This window comes from Protopterus annectens, chromosome 4.part0, assembly GCF_019279795.1.
Source record: "Protopterus annectens isolate FY-2018-M chromosome 4.part0, PAN1.0, whole genome shotgun sequence".
NCBI lineage: Eukaryota > Metazoa > Chordata > Ceratodontiformes > Protopteridae > Protopterus > Protopterus annectens.
In genome coordinates, this window is record NC_056733.1 from 629,433,633 (window position 1) to 629,454,507 (window position 20,875).

At 41.7% G+C, this 20,875-nt stretch overlaps 1 protein-coding gene across 3 annotated transcripts in view; it reads left to right on the top strand.

Annotated features, from left to right (window-relative positions):
* Positions 1 to 20,875, top strand: part of PXN (paxillin) — a 1,651,517-nt gene that overhangs the window by 719,492 nt on the left and 911,150 nt on the right. For all 3 annotated transcript variants that reach the window (XM_044068586.1, XM_044068585.1, XM_044068584.1), the window contains exon 5: positions 4,815 to 5,025. In XM_044068586.1, the coding sequence (XP_043924521.1) occupies positions 4,815 to 5,025 (211 nt within the window). The remainder of the gene's footprint in view (positions 1 to 4,814; positions 5,026 to 20,875) is intronic.

Genomic DNA, 20,875 nt, shown 5'->3' on the forward strand with positions numbered 1-20,875 from the left:
AAAACAAAGCCCATCCCTTACAGTCTCTCCAAAGAGAATTTGAGTAAATGATTGGGAACCGTAAATTCACTCCCTAGGTACTGCCAGTGTCCCTTATGGACAAAGGCAGTCTATAAAATGACTCTGGGCTCCAACACCCAAAGACCCACTACCCTGAAACTACTCCATTCCATATCTCAGGAATTAAGATACAATATTGTCATATCCTGGGTGTTTTTGGCTAGGCATATAAAGGCTCTTGTGCCATTAGCCTCGTAATCACCTTTGAATATGTGTGAAAAGGCCCAAATCAGGAACATTTGTATTACTCATGATTCACATAAAAACAAGTTAATGGAGCAGGTTTTGCATCAGCATTCAATTTTCTAAACAATAAGAATTATGAAACACTTAATATGAGACATTATTGTCTACTGTAATTTTAAATAATTTGAGAGTAAAATAAATTGAGCATTTTATAAAGGATATAGCAAGACATAATGAAGCAAAATCAGGGATATTTGAGAAGTGCATAATTTACTGACAAGCAAATCACCTCCTTTTCTCTCTAAAAGACCCGTTTTAGGATGGATTATGAGGGACGGAACACATTTTTTAGCTAAAATCAGACGAAGCCAGAAGTTTTGCTCAGTAATACTGGAAAATGCTCTTTAATTTACATTTATCATCTTTAGTGATAGCAACAATTTGAGATAACTGAGAACACTGGCCCTTGCATAACCATGTTGCGCTCTGTACTGTATTTGTACTTAATACATGTACTGTGTTCTTCATTGTCATAGAGCTAACATGTAGTCCATAAGCTTCATTCTGTTGTGGATTAACTTTGAGGTCTTGCAACATATTAAAAAGTCAGACTGGATACTTCTGTGACTTGTGCAATGTCTCAGTGCCAGATAGCTCAGGTTTCTTGAGGTGGCATGTTTTGCCATGGCCTTAGTCTATTGAACTCCAGATCCTTGGTATGCATCAAGTAATGTATAGACACTGCATTGTCTGCTAGAGAGTTGACAATTGGACTTAAACTTCTGAAGAAAAGAGAGGTAGAAACTGGTATCAACATAGCAGAAGTAGAATAAATGTCTTCTTATATTTTCTCTAGTTGGGAGTTTATAAATGGAAGACAGCTTTGTGGTCATTTTGGAACTATGCATAGTGTGGAACTGAGATTGTAGGAGAAAAAAGAGCTAATCCTGGACGCTACCCTTTGTGTCCATTTGGGAGGTTGAAGCAAAAACCGGGTGAAGACACTACCAAGGAATCCATATGAATTCCGGAGATGTTTCCATTGGACACCTTATTTTACTGCACAAGATGAAAAAAAGATGAGGATTGAGCATAGGGTAGTAAATGTGCTGCTTCTCCAGTATAAGATTGTATAATACCGTTGTGTGATTAGTCTTAGTTACGTCTGTGAAACGTCATGGACTCCATGCCCTTTAATGAAGGGAATTTTATTACTGCCAACATCCATACCCTGCAAGATTTCAACAGTTTTCATGTTAAGATCAGGGGAACCTCTCTATACTTTCAGCATAGAATATCAAAAATAATGTGTTTCAAAGATGAGTGCAAGTGACACTGTTCTAAAGATAGGACATGAGTTAGTATCTCTGCATGCATTGTGCTCAACCTTAAATGGGAACCTATGAGCTTTGTCTTCATACTTAAAAACAAACAAAAAAATAAAACAATCCATTTCTGAATGCAGTTTGCATATTTATTTCCATTGTGCATAGTGTACTTCATTGTGATTTTGTCTTTACTGTTCACTCCTGTATTATTGTGCTTATTGTCCTGATGCTCTATTTGTTATTGATAGCTGCTTGCCATCTCATTTTTTTTAATTCCTTCAAATGTTTGGAGAACCGTGTCTGTCAGGGTTTAATTTCTCCAAGGGTTTTGGGTTTCTAATACCTTGACAAGGATGGATCCCGTTCCCAAGTCAGGGTACCATTAGAGTTCATGGAATTAGTATTGCTTCAGCCTTTCATGTTAGTCAAGACTGCTCTTCTCAGCTCTTGTAATGTGCCCAGAGTACCTACTCTTGTAATCCATATGGGTCTATATCAGTTCTCTGAAAACCCTTTCCAACAAACGCTACATCGTCGACCCATATTCAGTGAAATTCACTTCTGCGATTCACTGAATACTTTCAGGGCTAAGATGTAGTTGGCCATCTACACAACTTTGCCCTTTTCTCCACTGTATTGCAATCTCTGGGTTGGTATATTTAGTTTGTGTGTGTTTGTGTGTGTGTGTGCTTGGGGGGGGATGCAGCCCCCCCCCCCATTGGTGGGTTTGGTTTAGTCAGTTGGGTTGCGGGGCAAGTATTTGTTTGCCCTTTAAGTATTCAGCGAATTGCGGAAGTGAATTTTGCTGAATATAGGTCGACGAAGTTGCGTTCGCTGGAAATGTTTTTCAACTAACTAATATAGACCCATTCATACAGGGTTACATATATTGCTAACATATTTAAGTATGATTGTAATTTTTTTGTATTGATTTATTATTATTCCTGTCTCTGCTATTTCTGTATTGCAATGTTTGCGCAATCCCCAGTGCAACAGTCTTGCCACATTATCATGCCTTTCTGTATCACACCCTGCGACAAGATGTGCAACCTTTTCTAGTTCTGTTTTAGACAACCCGTATTTGTCCATTTCTCCTAATGTTCTCAATAGACTTTGTAAACTAACATGTATGTAGCCCACTATCCTGGGTTATTATTGACTTTTCGTCTTTTGATTTCAGTTCACATTTCTGTAACAATTCCTTTGTCAGTCAAATGTTGGTCAGCATGAGTATATACCAGGTGATCTCTGTACTTGCCACTATATTTGTGGATTTTCCAAATGTCTACTGTGTGGCTGTTGAGATAAGTGGTCATTCATGCTCTGTTTTTCATGAGGATTGATAAGTGTCTCATGTTATAATGCTGTACTGGAAGTTAAAAAAAAAAATCCAGAAGTGTCATATTCTGATTGTATCTTGTAGTAGTCTATATAGATGCACTCTGATTTTAGAAAGGTTTGTCTTCTGTATATATTGCATCACATGTTAGGTGTGATGACAGAATGGCAGTTTTGACCAGGGAGGTGGTCTTGATGTTATTCCTGATGTGCCTGGAAATTGGGATTGCAGTATTTTGAGTCTTAGCTGTGAAGTATTATTGGAACAAGTCTTTCCCAGTAATTTGGAGGATTGAGACAGAACTCTGCGCTGTGCAATGTGTCTCACACAACCTGGGGGATCGCAGCTCATTGGTAAGGAATTCTTAGCCACCTTGGACTGCCTTCAAGTTCATAACTCACGTTATGAATTTTGGAGAGGTAGAGATAGAGATCACTTTCTGCAGGGAAGTTGAATATTTCACACCGTTTTACTTTTGCCACTTCATAAGGGACACAACAAGATTGGAATTGCTTTTATATCCATAGCTCCCTTCAAGTCCTTATGAGGTCATATGCACATTTTCAGTGACTGAAGGACTCTTCAGGATTTTCCACTTAAAGCATTCTTTTTCATCATTGCAGTGTTCTAGTGGATGCCAGATACCGACTGCCTGTATGGTCTGTGGAAATAGCACAATGTAAAATGCTGTCAGTCTTCAGCCCTGTTTGTTAGAGACACCAGAGAGAGAGAAGCTTCTGGCTTGCTTTGCTACCAGAAGGGTGGCAGGTTTAAAGGTTCATCAGGGAGAGACTACCTGCCTGGTCTGTTGTGTTGCTTAAATTGTAAGCAAGAACACCATTGCCTGGACTGGGAATTGGAAGACAGGATGCAGTGTAGACCTCCTGGTGGAAAGTCTTTTAAAGACCCTTTGTAGTCTGCAAATACTGCACTCACCCACACATACTTTGGGCTTTGTGCTTATTCCTGCCTTATGCTTATGTAAATAACAAGGAGTCCTGGCTGCCACTTTTGTTGTCCATTCTGGGGTGCATCTGCTGCCCATCCCCATTAGTTAATCAACCAGAGATTGTCTGACTAGCCTGATCTTGAGGAGGGAATCCGTAGAGCTGTTTCACCATGGGTCAGGGTTACTCAAAATTGAGGTCTGTCCTCCTAGGTCTTCCATAGCCACAGTAGTCTCAGATAACCCATGTTAAGTCCACCAGATGTACCAATTCAGATTTTATGGTTCTGGGTCTAGGTGTTTTAAATCATAGGTGTGGGAGTATTCTATTAAGGGAACTATGCAGAGCTTGAATAGCAGTTGTGGGCATATACTAAGGGGCATGGTCTTATGCCAACAATAGTCTCCTCTTAACATCTGCTTTTGGAGTTTCTTGTAGTTTGGAATGTGTTCCCATTTATAACTTGTTAGTAGTGTAGGTGTCAATTTTTTTTATTATTACTAACACCTAGTCTTAAGAAAGTGGGCTGTCTAGTTGTTGGAGAAGACTGGCAAGCTATAGGCTTCATACACTTCAGTACCAGGCAAGTGATGTCATTGTGGGTGATGACATCTAATGTGTTCCTGAACTTGAACTTCTGAGGAAAAAGTGTGAAATTGTGGTTATTGAAAAGGATGAACCCATTATGTTGATGTGTCAAGTAGATTTCCCTCATAGACCTAGTGAAACAACCAGAACTTAGCTGGTTATGTGAAATTTGTACTAGTTACTTGTTGGTTTTTGTCCTGCTTGTTGAAGTGACAGTGCTAGTAGTCTGTGTAACCATAGTTCTTTCTCGTATTTAGAAAGTGTTGAACTTACCATAATTAATTTGTGCTCTCACTTTTCTGTACCTGTTATATAAAATGAAGGAAGAATCCAAACTGTATCAACTTTCTTTTCTTATTGAAACAGATGACTCCAGTCTAGGCCTTCAACAGCCTTCAGGAACCATATCTTACCCTGCCATCAACAGCAGTCAGGAAAATGGTGGACCTTTGGCAGCAAAAGTACAGCTTTCTTCCAAAGGGCAGCCAAAACGAAATGGTGGGCAAGGAATTGAGGATGTGCGACCTAGTGTGGAGAGCCTACTTGATGAACTGGAAAGTTCAGTACCCACACCGGTGTATGTAATCTGATTATTTCATCATTGCTAAATTATTTTTCATTTTCCATGAGTCTGTTTACTCACTGCATTTCACCCATGTCTTATTACTTTGATTTTCAGTGCACTGCATATGTTATGAGTTTAAGTAGTTATCCCTCTTTGTGACCACATACATAAGTTACCATAACTACAGACATACACAAGTGCATTAGTCTGTGTGAGAGAGCATGAGTGTTTTTGCTAACATGTAGTGTGACTGTAGGTGCTGGCATCTTTATAGACCTGTACATTGGCATTTATGAAAAGGAATGTGCACATCAGTGTTTGGCAAAGCAGGGCTACCGTCCTCTTAGGTTGTGAAAACAGGTACTGCTCTCAGGTTGTGTAAACTGTAGTATGCAAATCAGTGTTTGAATGCAAAAGTACTATACTCGCTGCTCTGAATATGGATTCTGCCTGAAGTGCCGGACTGAGTAAGTGTACTGCAATAAGTATTTGGCTGAACCCAAGTACTGCTGTTGTTTTATGACTGAGTATGGTGGGTATTGCTGTCAGTGTTATGAATGTATGTAATCCTGCCATGTTTATGAACCTGGGTACTTTTGGAGTTTGTGAATGTGAGTACTGTCATTAACATTTGGTTTAACATATGTACTGCTGCCTGTGTTTCAGAAGATGTGGACTGCTGTCATTCTTTTGTGATCATGAGTACTGTAGAGAGTGTTAGTAAGAATGGGTGCTGGATGTTTGTGAGTGAAGGTGCTACAGACAGTGTTTGTAGTATGGGTGCTGCATATTTGTGACTGTGGATCCTGCAGGCAGTATTGGTAAGAATGGTTGTCTTATTTATTAGAGTGGATGTTGCAAGCCTTGTAAGTAAGAGTGGATGCTGCCATGCTGAAGGGCATGGCTGCTGCTGACTGTTAGTAAGACTGAGCATTGCCACATTTGTCAGTGTGGCTACTGCTGCTGTTGTTTATAAGAATGGGTGCTGCCACATCTGTGAGCATGGACACTGCAGCCACTTTTTTTTTTTTTTTTTTTTTTTATAACCTTTCCTCACCTAGCAACCATTGAGCTTAATCTCTCTGAGGTCCACTTATTTCCCTAGTTTTTCTCACTGTGGGAGGACTCCAAGGGAGGAGTGGTCACTACAAGTGCTGAGAATTATAGCTGTTATCCTATTGGGGTCCAAGAGATTGCAGTGCCCCTACACCCCTCCCCTTCCTGTTAGCCAAAGGTGTGCAGTGCTCACTGTACTCAGTCCTGGGATGGTTGAGTGCTTCTGCATAGGTATGATTGGTAGCTAGAGTACAAGCATTGTTTGTGTGATTCCCACTGTGAATAGCTGTTGCATGTACAGTGCATTTGTAAACCTCATCACAATGGGTGCTGCTGCAGCAGGACACAAACATCTGTACACCCCAGTTGGTGAACCCATTTCAGCAACTGACTGCCTTCCCTCTTTGACCAGCTACTCCAAAGTTCAGGCTGCTAACTAATCAAATTCATTTGAAGCACAGTCAGGGATTTATCTTGTGTGTTCAGCTGAGCATAGGTACTCTGTTAAAGATGGCATACCATGCATGAAAAGGAGGCAGAAAAAAGTACTTATTTTAGGGAAACTTTTTTTTCATTTGTGAGTATAGGTGCTGTTATCACTGACTGAGGATAAATAAGCCTGTCATTGTTTGTGTGGACATGGGAACTCTAGTCAGTAACTCTGTGTTGGGATGTCTATCATTGCTTAACTAGATGTTGGTACTGTCGTCAGAGACTAGCAGTGCATAGGTGCCACAGTTATGTCACTGTATGTGGTTGCTGCTGTCATGGAATGAGCCTGGTTACCACCTCTCATTCTTTACCCGTATATGGATATAGCCACAGGACCGGATTGTTCGCATCAACATGCGAGTTTGAGAAATGTTGTCAACATTTGTGTGTGTGTGAGTACATAAACCAGAAGGAATTCTGCAGATGTGTATATTTCTGAATTAGTTTCTGTGATGTGTACGTGCATCACTATTTTGACCATGTTTGTGCATGTATGTACTTGTTGGCACCTATAGTGGTTTGTGTGCTGTTAGGGTTTGTGAGAATGTACACTGGCCATTTTGTTGTCTAACGTGTGTATTTGTAATTGACTGGTGTCGCTGTTTAGTCATGTATAGTAGTATATCTAAATATCTACTTTGACTATGTGAATATATTTGCTGGTTACTCTGGGAATGTGTGCTTTCTCTCTTTCTGTCTCTGTGTTACCACTGTCTGTGTATTGCAATTAATAATAGAGGCTAATAAGTTGTGCTGTTATCATTGCCTACCTGTTGTCTGGTACCCTGACCACCTGTGCTCCCATGTATCTGTTTGGGTGTAGTCTGTCATTGGTGTTAGTAGTTGAGTGTGCTGGTATCACTCTGTGGATCTCATCATTGTGTGTGTTATGCTGCTATTGCTACATTTTGTTATTTCTACTGATTTTGGAGTTGGAGTATTTATGATGTTACCTCTGTATGCAAGTATGGCTACTGTCATTAGTGTGTGTAGATGCTGCACTGTGGGCATGTCTGCTGTTAACACAGTCTGTGGTTATTCATGTTTGTGTCAGTGTATGTGTCAGTGTATCTGTATATTTACTTCAGTTGTCATTCTGTGTGATCTTGACTGCTAGCAACCATGTCTGAAGGTATGTTTTCCATTAATGAATTATCAAGGTATATATCCTGACATTTCTGTTTGTCTGTGTGTGTCTGTTTGCATGCATGTGTGTTGCCATTGTCTTTAGATATAAAATGTGTACATACACATTTCTCTGCATGCATGCTGGTATCAGTAGTTGAGTATTTATGCCGTTACCACTGTAGGTAAATTGTTGATTTCAGTGTCTATGTACATATGGATTGCATATTATGCCACTGTCACACTCAGTATGGTGCTGATAGTGTCTGTGTGTGCTCCAGTATCTTTATCTGCACATATTTACACTACACCATTATCAACATAGTTGGGAGTGGTGATAGTGTTTGTAATTATGCCAGTATCTTTGTGGGTATGATGTTGATATTAGTGTTTATGGGTATGTGAGTCTGTATTATTGTGTGTGGATTTGCCTTTTCACTGTAAGTGTATGAGTACTGAAATTATTATCTGTGAGTAATTTTGCCATAATCACTGGGGGTATGAGTTCTGGCATTGTTTGTGGGTAGGAGTGGCAAAATTAGTGCCTCTGAGTATTTGTCAGTATCTCTGTAATACGTCAGTGTGTCCTGGTATGGTGAACTGCGGTGGTGATGCTGCGGTAGCGTAGTCGCCTCACAGTAAGACGTCGTCCTATTCGACTCTCGGCTAGAGCGTCTTCTGTGTGGAGACATGCGTGAATGGGCGTACCTTCGTTGAAGGTTGTGCATCAGGGCTGGCAACTCGGCACATAAAAATCTACTGCCAATCATTAGCGGACCGGAGTTCCGCTGTGGCGACCCCTAACCGGGAAAAGCCGAAAGACACAACAACAAGTGTGTCCTGGTATAACAGTCTGCAAGTGTTTATGGCATTATTACTGTGGATACAACTGCTGGTGTTAGTGTTTGTGGGTGAGTGTGCTGTATGAGGGTTGTGGATGTTTGGCTTTATTACTGTAGGTACAAATGCCGAAATCTGCCTCTGTGCATCTACTAGTATCAGCATCTGTAATCTGTCATTATCATTGTGGTTACAGGTACTGATGTTAACATTTATGGGTATCCGAGAGAATTTTTGCCAGTACCTCTGTGAGTATGATTCTGATGTTGGTGTCTGTGAGTGTGAATATTATTGCCATTATCACTCTGGGCACAATGCTGATGTTAATGACTTGGAGTGTGTGTTGTAACACTGTGTCAGTGTTTATGCCATTATTATCATGGGTATGATGATCTAATGACTGTCTTGTAAACAGATACCCTGTTGATGTTCATGCTCTACTTGTGTCTAGAGTTCACACAGTTTCTGATAAAGCTGTTACCATTACAGCGTTCTTGACCTTGACACAGTCAGAATGTTGTATATTTTATTGTGCATGCATGGATGTTTATGCAGTAATGAATTTTGAGGTACAACACTTTAACAGCACAAGTGCATGCACCTGCTAGTTCTCTGTCACACACTTAAATTGTACATATCTTAATCTGTGCTGTCATCCATAAAGTCCTAAATTCAGGTGCTTAAACAGCACAAAAGCATGTGTGTCAACGTGGCTGTCAAATTACAGTCCAGTGCTTGCAGTGGAGAGCAGTGAGGTCGAGTCAGAGGTTCAGTCTGGCTACTTAATGATGGAGGGAATGGTTGGCCTCCTTTGCAGCAAAATTAATCATTACAAAAAAGCAAAATTAATCAATACAAAAAAACAGCATATTTGAAGAAAATTACAGCCAGAGGCATCCAGATATGGAAAATTTTACAACAGAAAAACTAGGAAAACAAAGGGGGATTAGAAAAAAAGGATTATTAATGGAAAAGTTAAAGAAATAGAATGTGAAGTTATGGATTAGCTGTGAAGAGTTTGGTGCAGAAAATCCAACTCTGGTAAGATTGCAGCATGATAGAACAATGAATCCCCAAATTAATGAGAAACCAGTGGAATAGGAAGCATCTGATCAGTTACCATATGTAGATTTGGAGTTTACAGTAGGAAACCAGTACAGAAGTTCAGTTGGAGTCGCACAGCAAGGGATGGAACAGGAAACTGTGGCAACTCTGACGCAGTCAATGTTGTGGAGTGATAGGCCAGTGAGTTCCCATATGAAAGAGCAATGGGTGACCAGGATGAAGCTGAAGAGAATACGTCACAGAAAGATGTTCTGGAACTTTCTGTAGAATGTCTGCTTGAAATGGAAAACAAAGAATGCACCCTTAGTTTACAAGAAAATGATCTAAGGGAAGAGTAGATTTAATAGACCCAAAATCTTAGAGGTTTGGTAAAACAAATGAGCACAGTAATAGACTATTCACAGAAGTTTGTGTGATGTAACAGAAATAAATAGGATATATTGCTGTGTAGGTGGATTAGTAACATATAGTCTTACCACAAAAACAAAGGGCAATAAGGGAATGGAAGGGAAGAAATCAAATGCTATCATGAAAGTATCAAATAGAGAAACCTATAAAGCAGTAGAAGTGTCACTTTTAGAATACAAAAGAGGGAACAGATAAACGGAAATAGCAAGACTGATAAAAGCAACACGCAGTATGAGAAGAGACCAGGATGTATCATTGAGTATTGCAAATAAACTAAAGATACCAGCACAGGTAGATATGGAGATAAATATAAAAGAAAAGTGTAAAATAAGCAATTCATTGATGATCCAGAAATATTTTTTTATAGAGAACTGGGAAAAACAGGCAAAAGGAATAGAAATACTACCAAAAAATGAAAAAAAAAACAGACATGTTTTGGAGAAACCTCTATAAAGACCTTGTGGAACATCACAAAGATGCTGACTGGATAAAAGAAGTAAAAGAAACAGTAAGAAGTTCATATGTACAGATATTAAATCGGGCAAACTAATGGCCAGAGAAACTGAAACAAAATTGAGAAAAGCTCCTAAGTGGATAACCCCGGGGCCCAGATGCAGTACCTAACATCTGGCTAAGAGTATTAACATCTTTACACTAAGATTTAGTCTTGAGTAAGAACTATTTATATGCACACCCCAAACAGACACCAACCTGTTTAACAACAGGAAAAAAAGATACTCCTCCTTTAGAGTGAACCTGCAAGCTATCCTAAAAACTATAGACCAATGACTTATCTTCCAACAGTGTAAAAACTATGTACTGGAATTGATGCCGATAGAGTTCATAGTTATTTAGAATAAAACTTTATCATGGCACTAAAACAAAAGGGTAATAAAGTCATACGGAACAAAAGAGCATTTGTTGTTAAATAAAGTCATAATGGAGAATCTAAGTATGGCATGAATAGACTACAAAAAAGCATGTGACAGCATCCCACACTCTTGGGTAAAGGAGTGCTTGCAGATGTGTAAGGTACACCCTATTGGTTGATTACATTACAGTGACCATGAAACAGTCACAAACTACTCTGCAACTAAGCCATGATAAAGTACAAATTATTATCCCAGGGATAAAAAGTCAGAGGGCTATATTCCAGGGTGACTCTGCATCACAGCTTCTCTTTTGACTTGGTCTTAACCCATTAAGCTGTTTACGTAACAGATTAGGTCATGGTTACAGTTTGGCTCCCAGAAAACAACTAAGTGTAAAACTTTTTAACTCCTTTTTGTGGATGATTTAAAACTGTATAGTTTGTCAGATGAGGAACTGAAAGCACAGCTGCAAGTGGATAAAACTTTTTCAGATAGTGTAATTTGGTCTTCATAAATGTGCACAAGCTGCCTTTTAAAGCGGGAAAGCTGCAGCACTGCGAAAATACCAGTCTGTGAGAGGAATGTGAGACAAAGGAACTTGAGCAGGTGGGAATGTGTAAATTTGTGGGAACTGATGAAGAATCAATAATAAAACATGGACAAATGCGAACATAACATAGTAAGGAATATCTTGGATTAATATTAATATTGAAAGTAGCCCTGACATCTAGGAACCAGGTCCAAGCTATAAACCAATTTGCCCTTCCTGTTCTAACTTACAGTTTTGGGGTGATTGACTGGCCCAAAAGGTACTGGATCAGTTGGACAGGGAAGTAAGGAAAATGCTTCATGCTTATCAAATGTTTTATAAAAATCAGTGTATACCAAGTTTATATATTCCCCATTCCGAAGGAAGTATGGGCTTTCTCAAAACTGATTAACAGTATAGAGCTGCAATCATAGGGCTACATACATATCAGCTGATCTCTGAAAGATCCAAACATGAGGAAAGTTTCAAAACATTATTCCAGAAACACGTCAATAACTTAGCGCTTTCGTCCATGACATAAATGGACTTTATCAGAGTTGATTAAGTCCATTTATATTGTGGACAAAAGTGCAAAGTTTCAAAACATGAAGAGAACAAGTCTAAGATGACTTCCCCGCTTAGTTTAGTGGACGCATATCTGTGTCAAGTGGGAATGGAAATCAAAACAGAAGTAGACAAAAATCAGGCAGCAAATAAATGTGCCAAAAAATAATATAAAGTACCGGATAAGATGAGAAGGCAGGAAATGTGGAAAAGGCATAAATGTAGTTGAAATACAGAAGTCCTAGAACATCCTTACGTTGATCAGGATCCAATGCAAGAATGGTTAGAGAGGTGAATTTAATCCAAAAGATCAAAGGTTAATATTGGTGATTCAGACAGTAGACTGCATACATGTTGGTTTACAAAGTCCGTTGAACATGTTGGAGAAACAGACAAATGCAGGTTTTGTTAAACAGAATTGGAAACCGCCACACATCTTGTTGCCTGGGTATGATAAACTAATGGCAGATGGTCTGTATACTGAAAGGCATATTAATAATATGCCAAGACTGTTGCATTGGGGATTATGCAAACATTGCAATTTTGAAGTAGCTGAGAAGTATTGGAAATGTGAGCCACCAAGCATTATAGAAAACGATGGTTTATATTGCATGGGATCACACATTACCAAAAGTTACAATAAATAGATGCGAGAAAAACAGGTATAGTAGTGCATGAATAGAAGACAAAAGTAGCATTAATCACTGAAGTTGCTACATCCAGTGATTAAATGTCTTCTGTATTCTGAGACACAGAGTTGTAAAATACTGGGATTTGCAGGCAGAAATGAGAGCAATGGGGAGGAAGGACAGTTCCAATAGTAGTGGAAGCAATGGGTCTCATAAAAAAATTAGCAGTCTAGATATGCTACCAATACATACACCTCTGTCATAGGAATTGCAGGAGGAGTAAATTCTGTGCACATTGTGGATGCTGCGAAGAGCACTTTTGGCTGAAGTCAAAGACTGAAACAATATTAATTTCACGAAATTATACCTTGACTTGGGAATGGGTCCTTTCCTATCATGTTATTAGAAACCCAAAAGACTCGGAGAAATTTAAACCGAGGAGCAGTGAAGTCAGGTCAGAGGTTCAGTTGATGATGGATGTAAAAGTTGTTGGCCTACTTTGCAGCCAAGGAAATTGCAGTTATAGCAGTTCTTCATGCCGAGACTGGTGGGAGGATGTTCCTCTTAGCCCCAGGTGAGTTCGTAGGTTCATACTAGGCTATCTGCCCTAGGGCATTTATAAGCCTAGCCAGAGTGTGTTTGGCTTTCGCCACCCATTTTAAATGAATTTTGCTATGCCCTTTTTTCGAGGTTAGTATACTGTGCCTCTGTCTAACAGTGACACAGAAGTGATACCTGGGGTAAACCTACGATCTCCCATCCACTCATCAAGATTCCCCTTGAAGAGAGTCAGTGAGGGACTCTGCCTAACCTGGGCTGGGATTTTATTCCAGAGTGAAGGGAGCCTCTGTGTTATGAATCTGTCCCTCCAGCATGTCCTATTTATTTCACTGCTGAGGTTCAAGTCTCTCGAGCGTGCTCAATGGGATTTGGATTTTCTGAGGTGCAGCATGTCCATTAATTCCGGGTTGGACATGGCTTTATACGTCAGGCACAGATCGCCTCTGAGCAGGCGGTATGCCATTGTGTAGAGCTGGAGATGTTCTTCGTCTCACATTGCTGCAGTCATAACCTGTGGGTAGTCCGCTGTCCTCGATCGGCCCGAATACCAAAGAGCTGGGCTGGCGTCGGTCATTGTCGCCTAGAGTTGACGTCAATACGTCGTAGTACATAAGCGCATGACCGATGCCATATCCTCGGTCTTTCTTGCCACGTGGTCTGGAGCAGAAGCAGCGTTTGCAAGTGCCGTTCGGCGTTCTGAAATTTTCATTTATCGAGTTTCAGACCGAAGACCAAGTTGGGCTAAGTACCCCGTTGGGGAAATCTTTGTCTTTTCTTGCCTCAGTTATCCGGATGTCAGAAAAAGTTAATAATTGCATTTCTTGTGGGAAACAGATACCTCATAAGGATTTTCATTCTTTCTGTATTCCTTGCTTAGGGCCTGAGCACGACGTGGTCGGGTGTCGCTTTTGTGCTAGATTTAACAAGCGCACCATTAAACGGAGATTAGACTGTGCCAGGCTTGTTTTCGGTAAAAGGTGTAACTATAACATGCCGTCGGATCCTCCGTCGCCCGCTACCGCTAAAAAGCGTAAAGATAGATCTTTGAAGTCTAAACCGGATGAGTCGTCCGTTGCGGACGCCGGTTCTCTGAGCCTCGGTTGAATCTGTGGATCCTGCCGAGGGTTTGGCTGAATCCCATGGGGAACCTTTACTTTTACAGGAGTTGGCCTCTCAGGAGTTAGGCCCGGCTGAAGGTGCTTCTCAGGTGTCTGTAGTTCCATCTTTACAGAAGGTTATTAGGTCTTCTACTTCAGTGGCTAAAGCCCATGCTAAGGCCAAACCTTGTCATGTTGGCCCTGGTCATAGTTCTAGCTCTCCAGCCCCTGTTCCTAAAAAGCATATGTTAAAAATGGCTGAGGACTTGATTACTTTGATCAGGGTTCTATGCCCCCAGAGAAGAGGCCTAGGGTGGAGGCAGATTTAGAGGCATGGATCATTCCTCAGACTACTCTGATTCCTCAGCTGAAGAAATTCAGGAATTCCCTTCTTATTTAGATTCGGATGCAGAGGACTCCTGTCCTTCTGCTTCTCCTCCAGAGGATTTTTCTTTTTCTGAGACTTTACATTCCATGACGGAGCATTTCAAGTGGGAAGGTCAGGATTTTTCGGATTCTCGGAAACGGCTCAGGGAATTTTTGTTTCTGCCACAGCATAGGCCCTTGGCTATTTCTCCTGTCTTAGAAGTTGTTCAGGATGTTTTTTCTGAATCTTCCCTTAATCCTGATTCTTTACCTCCTGCCCCTGTTAAGCCAGACAGATATTATAGGGTTCCAGAAGCACACAAGTATTTGTACAAGAGTCCTAGAGCTGATCCGGAAACTATTACTCAAGGTCCGAAGGGTATTAGGGCTTCTGTGGCTAAGAATCCAGTTCCTTTGGATAAAGATTCTAGAGCTTTAGATAGATGGGGGAAAAAAGTGTACACCTCCTCTACGTTAGCTATGAGGGCTTTGAATTGCCAATTTCATATGCTGAAGTATCAGAATTTTTTGTTAGGTCAATTGAAATCTAAGGTGGATGCTTTATCTGAGGGTATAGAGTGTAAGGAGCTCCAGGAGTTGGTTCATGCATCAGATCAAGTTGGCAAGCATTCTTTGCAGTGTGGTTTCGATGCTCTTCAGGCTGCATCCAGGGTGGCTGCTACAGGTTCAGTTATTCGTAGACATGCCTGGCTTAAGGATCAAAATTTGTCAGAGCATGTTAAGGCTCGGATTTTGGATGCTCCTCTTCAATCTGAAGTACTTTATGGTCCTTCTGTGGAATCAGTTTTGAAAAAGATGGAAGATTAGGCTAAGTCTATGCAGACGGTCAAAGATTTTATGCAGGTGCAGCCCCCTAAGTTTAGTAGGAATTGGCCTGCTAGAGGATGGTCTTTTCCTTCTTCGGATTATCAGTCTAAGGGCAGGTCTAGGCGTGGTAGAGGCAGAGCTCACGCTCAGGGTTCTTTCAGACCTAGGACTTGGAGTTCTCCTGCACAGTCTTCTGGTGAGGGCAGGGGTCAGCCTTTTCGTAAACAGACCCAATGACCTGTATCTTCCGCTGCCAGACCCTTCTCTACTGGCAGCTCCTCTAGGAGGAAAGTTGGGACTTTTCAAACAAAACTGGCATTTGGTCACCCAGGACAAATGGGTGTTGGATATAATAAATCACGGGTACAAGTTTTGTTTTCACACTTTTCCTCCTTTCAAAGGCATGCCGGATGTGCCTCCTCAGCAAAGGATGGAGGCTCAGGAGCAAATTTCTTTACTTTTACAGATGGGGGCAATTCAGGTGGTCCCTCCATCAGAAGTAGGCCTAGGTTTTTATTCCCGTCTATTCCTAGTGCCAAAGAAAGGAAACACTTGGAGGCCAATTCTGGATTTGTCCATTCTCAATACCTACCTAGACATTCCAAAGTTCAAGATGTTAACATTACAACAACTTCTGCCTATGCTGGGCGAAGATCACTGGATGGTAACCCTGGATCTCAGAGGCCTATCTTCACATCCCTATCAGGCCCAGCTGCAGGAGATTCCTGAGATTTCGGGCTGGTACTTCTCATTATCAGTTCTCTGCATTGCCCTTTGGTTTATCTACTGCGCCCAGAGTATTCACAAAAGTTCTGGCTCCTGTAATTGCTTTTTTCAGACAGAGAGGAATACAAATTTATCCTTATCTGGACGATTGCCTGATTCTTGCTCAAAACAAAGACAAGTTACTACAACATCTCCAGTATGTAATGGCAGTTTTAAGGTGCCTAGGGTATTCTGTGAACGAAATAAAGTCCAGTCTAGTGCCCTCTCAGGACATGTGCTTTCTGGGTGTGAGACTGAATACAGCTTCTCAGATGGCATTTCTGACCCCGGACAAACAAAGAACTCTTCATCTATACTTCCAGCAGTTATCAGTAATGTCCAGGCTGACTGCAAGGACAGTCCTTCAAGCCTTGGGGTTCATGGCATCTTGCATTCTAGTACTTCCCAATGCCAAACTGCATATGAGGAAGCTACAATGGTATCTCAAAAGTGTGTGGACTCAACACTGCCACGGTTTGGACACTGTCATTCGGATTTTACCTTGCATCCAGAAGGAATTCTTGTGGTGGGCACAGGAATGTCACCTAAACAAGGGACTCTCTGTGACCCGACCAGAGGCGAGTCAGATCCTAACGACGGATGCCTCGGACTTGGCTTGGGGAGCACACTTCAATGGGAAATGGATACAAGACATGTGGCCTCCCAAACTACTACATTTGCATATCAACATGAAGGAGATCTTAGCAGTCCAATTTGCTTTGATGGCCTTCAAGGACCTACTTCAGCCGGGACAGGTGTTGATTCAAACAGACAACACAACAGTCATGTGGTACATCAACAAGCAGGGGGGAACCCATTCCTACCGTCTTTGCAGACAAGCAATGATTTTGTGGGAGACTGCTCTGAGTTTGCAAATCAATCTTCAAGCATGGTTTCTGCCAGGAGCACAGAACTCCCTAGCAGATGTATTGAGCAGGCAAATTGTGGATCCCCACGAGTGGAAACTGGATCCTCAGGTATTCAAACAATTGACCGTGGCTTGGGGAACTGTTCGCTTCTCCACTGAATTTTCAACTGCCAAAATTTTGCACAAAGATGTTCCACCCAAATGCTTGGAAAGTGGATGCTCTATCTTTCAGTTGGAACAATCTTCACGTTTATGCTTTTCCTCCTCTGCCTCTTCTTCCCAAGGTACTCTGGAAAGTCAGGCGGGACAAGCCTTGCATGATTCTAATAGCACCAGATTGGCCACGTCAGCATTGGTATCCTCTGCTGAGGAGTTTAATTCAGGAGCCTCCTTGGCTTCTGCCACAGGTTCCTCATTTGTTATCCCAGTCAAACAATCATTTTCTCAATGTTCGGGTGCAGTCCCTGCATCTAACAGCCTGGCGTATTCGGTGATGGAGCCGGTGGGGTCTCAGCTTCCTCAACAGGTTTTAGATGTCATTTTGGAAGCCAGGCGGCCTAGTACTAGAAAAGTTTATGCTGATAAATGGAAGAGATTTTTTCTTTGGAGCACAGCAAAGGGCTTTGATGTTTCAGTGCCTAATTTGAGTTTTGCACTACAGTATCTTACTGAATTACTGGACAAGGGTTTGTCATTCTCTTCTGTGAAGGTTCATGCTGCAGCCATTTCTGCTCACTATGATTGTGACCCTCCTTTATTTTCTCACCCTTTGTTCAAACAATTTCTTAGAGGGGCAAAGAATATAAGACCCCCACGTAGAGCTCCTACTCCTTCCTGGGATCTCAATTTTGTTTTGGAGAAACTTACTTTACCTCCTTTTGAACCTGCAGCTACGTCTGAATTGAAGTTTTTGTCTTGGAAGACTGCTTTTTTGTTGGCCATTACTTCTGCTAGGAGGTTATCTGAATTGCAGGCACTCATGGCAGTTGAACCCTTTCTGATATTCCATAAGGATAGAGTTTCTTTGCGAACTAACCCTACTTTTATGCCTAAAGTGATTTCTAATGTGGCCTTGAACCAGTCTATTTATTTGCCTACTTTTTATGCTGATCCCCAAAATAAGGGGGAAAAAGACTTGCATTCTTTGGATATCCACAGGCAGTTACGTTATTATTTGAGCAGAACTAAGGAGTTCAGACAGACTCAACAGTTATTTGTTTCTTTTGCTTTGGGTTCACAAGGGAAAGCTGTTTCAAAGCAGACTATTTCAAAGTGGATTGGTCAATGTATTGCTTTTTGTTATTCTCATCATGGGAAGAATGTTCCTGCTGGGATCAGACCTCATTCTACTAGGGCTACTGCCACATCTACTGCTTTTTGAGGGTGTAGCTACTAAGGATATTTTGGAGGCAGCTACTTGGAGTTCAGTACACACTTTTACTAAGCATTACCATCTCCCTCTTTATTCCAAGTCCAGGGCTGGGTTTGCCACTGCAGTTTTACAGGGCATGTTAGCAGCTCCTAATGCTATTTAGTTTGCCAGCCTCCCTTTTCCTTTGCTTTGGGATTCTACCCACAGGTTATGACTGCAGCAATGTGAGACGAAGAACATAGTACAGTTTTGTACCTACCATAAATGTAGATGTTCGAGGATCTACATTGCTGCAGTCCAATTATCCCTCCCTCCTTCCCCTCTATAGTTTGTGGTTGCTGTGTTTTTTTAGGATTATCTTTATTTCCACACTGGTAGTTGTTGGGCGGTTACTATTTTGGCTCTGGCCTTCTTTCATTCTTAGGCCTTCTGACATCTGGGGCAAGAAAGACTGAGGATGTGGCGTCGGTCATGCGCTTATGTACTACGACGTATTGACGTCAGTCTAGGCGACAATGACCGACGCCAGCCCATCTCTTTGGTATTCGGGCCGATCGAGGACAGCGGACTACCCACAGGTTATGACTGCAGCAATGTAGATCCTCGAACATCTACATTTATGGTAGGTACAAAACTGTACTTTTCTTTAACCGGGCAGCATATGGCATCTGTTTCAGCCCTTTGATCCTCTTGGTGAGGTACTTTTGGGGTCTTTCCAGTTGCTGCAGGTGTCTGGTAAGGTACATCCCAAAAGGGGCATTGTACTCAATTATGGGCCTGATGAGGGATGAGTAAAGAGGCACGATGACCTCCCCTGATCTAGATGTGAATCCCTTCATGATTAGGTGGGTTATATAAAATGTTTTTCTAACCACTTTGGCCACGTGAATTTCAAATAAGAGATTGCTATCAACTTGGGTCCCCAGGTCCCTAATTACTTCTTCCGTACCTAATGGATTACCACCTATGTGCTAATTTGTGGGCACTTTGTTTTTGCCAAAGGGGATGACTATACACTTTTTGGCGTTTAGCTTGAGGCCATGGCTCTGGCACCAGTTGTCTGTTTCTATGAGGCCCTTTCTTAGGATGCTTGTGTCGGCTGGAGAGTCGATTATGGCGCCTAGTTTGCAGTCATCTGTGAACTTGGTCAGCCACAGTCCTTCCGTGTTGGCCTGTACCTCCGAGAAATATATACAGAACGAGAGAGGTCCCAAGACTGAGCCTTGTGGGACGCCACTTGTAACTGGTTTGGAGTCTGACATGGCTCCAGCAATTCTAAAAATGTGGGTTCTGTCCTTGAGCCAGTTTTCAACCCATCTAGTGACATAGGGGTTTATATTTAAGCTGGTGAGCTTATCTATAATGCCCGAGTGGGGTATTGTATCGAAGGCTTTTGTGAGGTCCAGGTAGGCTGTGTGGACCACGTTCCCCTCGTCAATGGCCTTGGTGACTGTTTCAAAGAAATCGACCAGGTTTAAGAGGCAGGATCTGCCCTTAACAAAGCCAAACTGGGTAGGATCCAGTGTCTGTAGGTCCCCAATATCTTTATTTATGAGGTCCATTATGATCCTTTCCATAGCTTTGCAGACCAAGCTAGTCAGGCTTATGGGGCGATAGTTTCCAGGATCCGTTGAGGCACCACCTTTGTGGAGAGGGACCACTGTTGCTGTATGCCACTCTTTGGGTACATATCCTGTAGTAAGGCTGAGATTGAACAGTAGTTTTATGTTTGGGTTTAGCTCTTCTTGGAGTTCATGTAGGACGCAGCCCGGGACACCGTCTGGTCCCATTGATGCTGTGTTTTTTGCTTTGGAGAGGGCGGCTCTTACCTGAGCATCTGAGATGTCAGGGGGGCAGCACTCTGCTGGGATAGATATTTGCCCTTTTGGTGGGGAGGGGGTGGAGTTTGCACTGAACCTGTCAGCTAGGATGTTGGCAATGTCTGTGGGTTCGGTGTATTTTTTGTCATTTTGGACTAATTCTGAGCATATCTGGGAATTCCCACCCAGGTTCCTAACATAACTAAAGAAAGCCTTGTGATTATCCTTAGTGTCCTGTGCAATTTTTCTCTCGAAGCTGGCCTTAGACGATTTTATGAGTGCCCGTAGTTTTTTGCTAATACTGATCAGAGATGCCTTCCCTTTTTGGGATTTTGCTCTATCATGTAGTAGCTTCCTCCTTCTATTGTATAGTTTGTTTATGGCTGGGGTCCACCAGACAGGACGCCTGCCTTTGGAGGATTGGGTCTTGGTTTTATTTGGGATTGCATGATCCATGCATTCCTGAAGGTGTTCATAGAATGCGTTTATAAAGGATTCTTCTGTCTGGGCCGTATTTTCCACAGGCTCGGGGGCTTTGAAGGATTCCACCTCTGTTTTGAGGAGTGTGAAATTTGCTTTAGAGAAGTTTTTCACTGTGGCTTTCT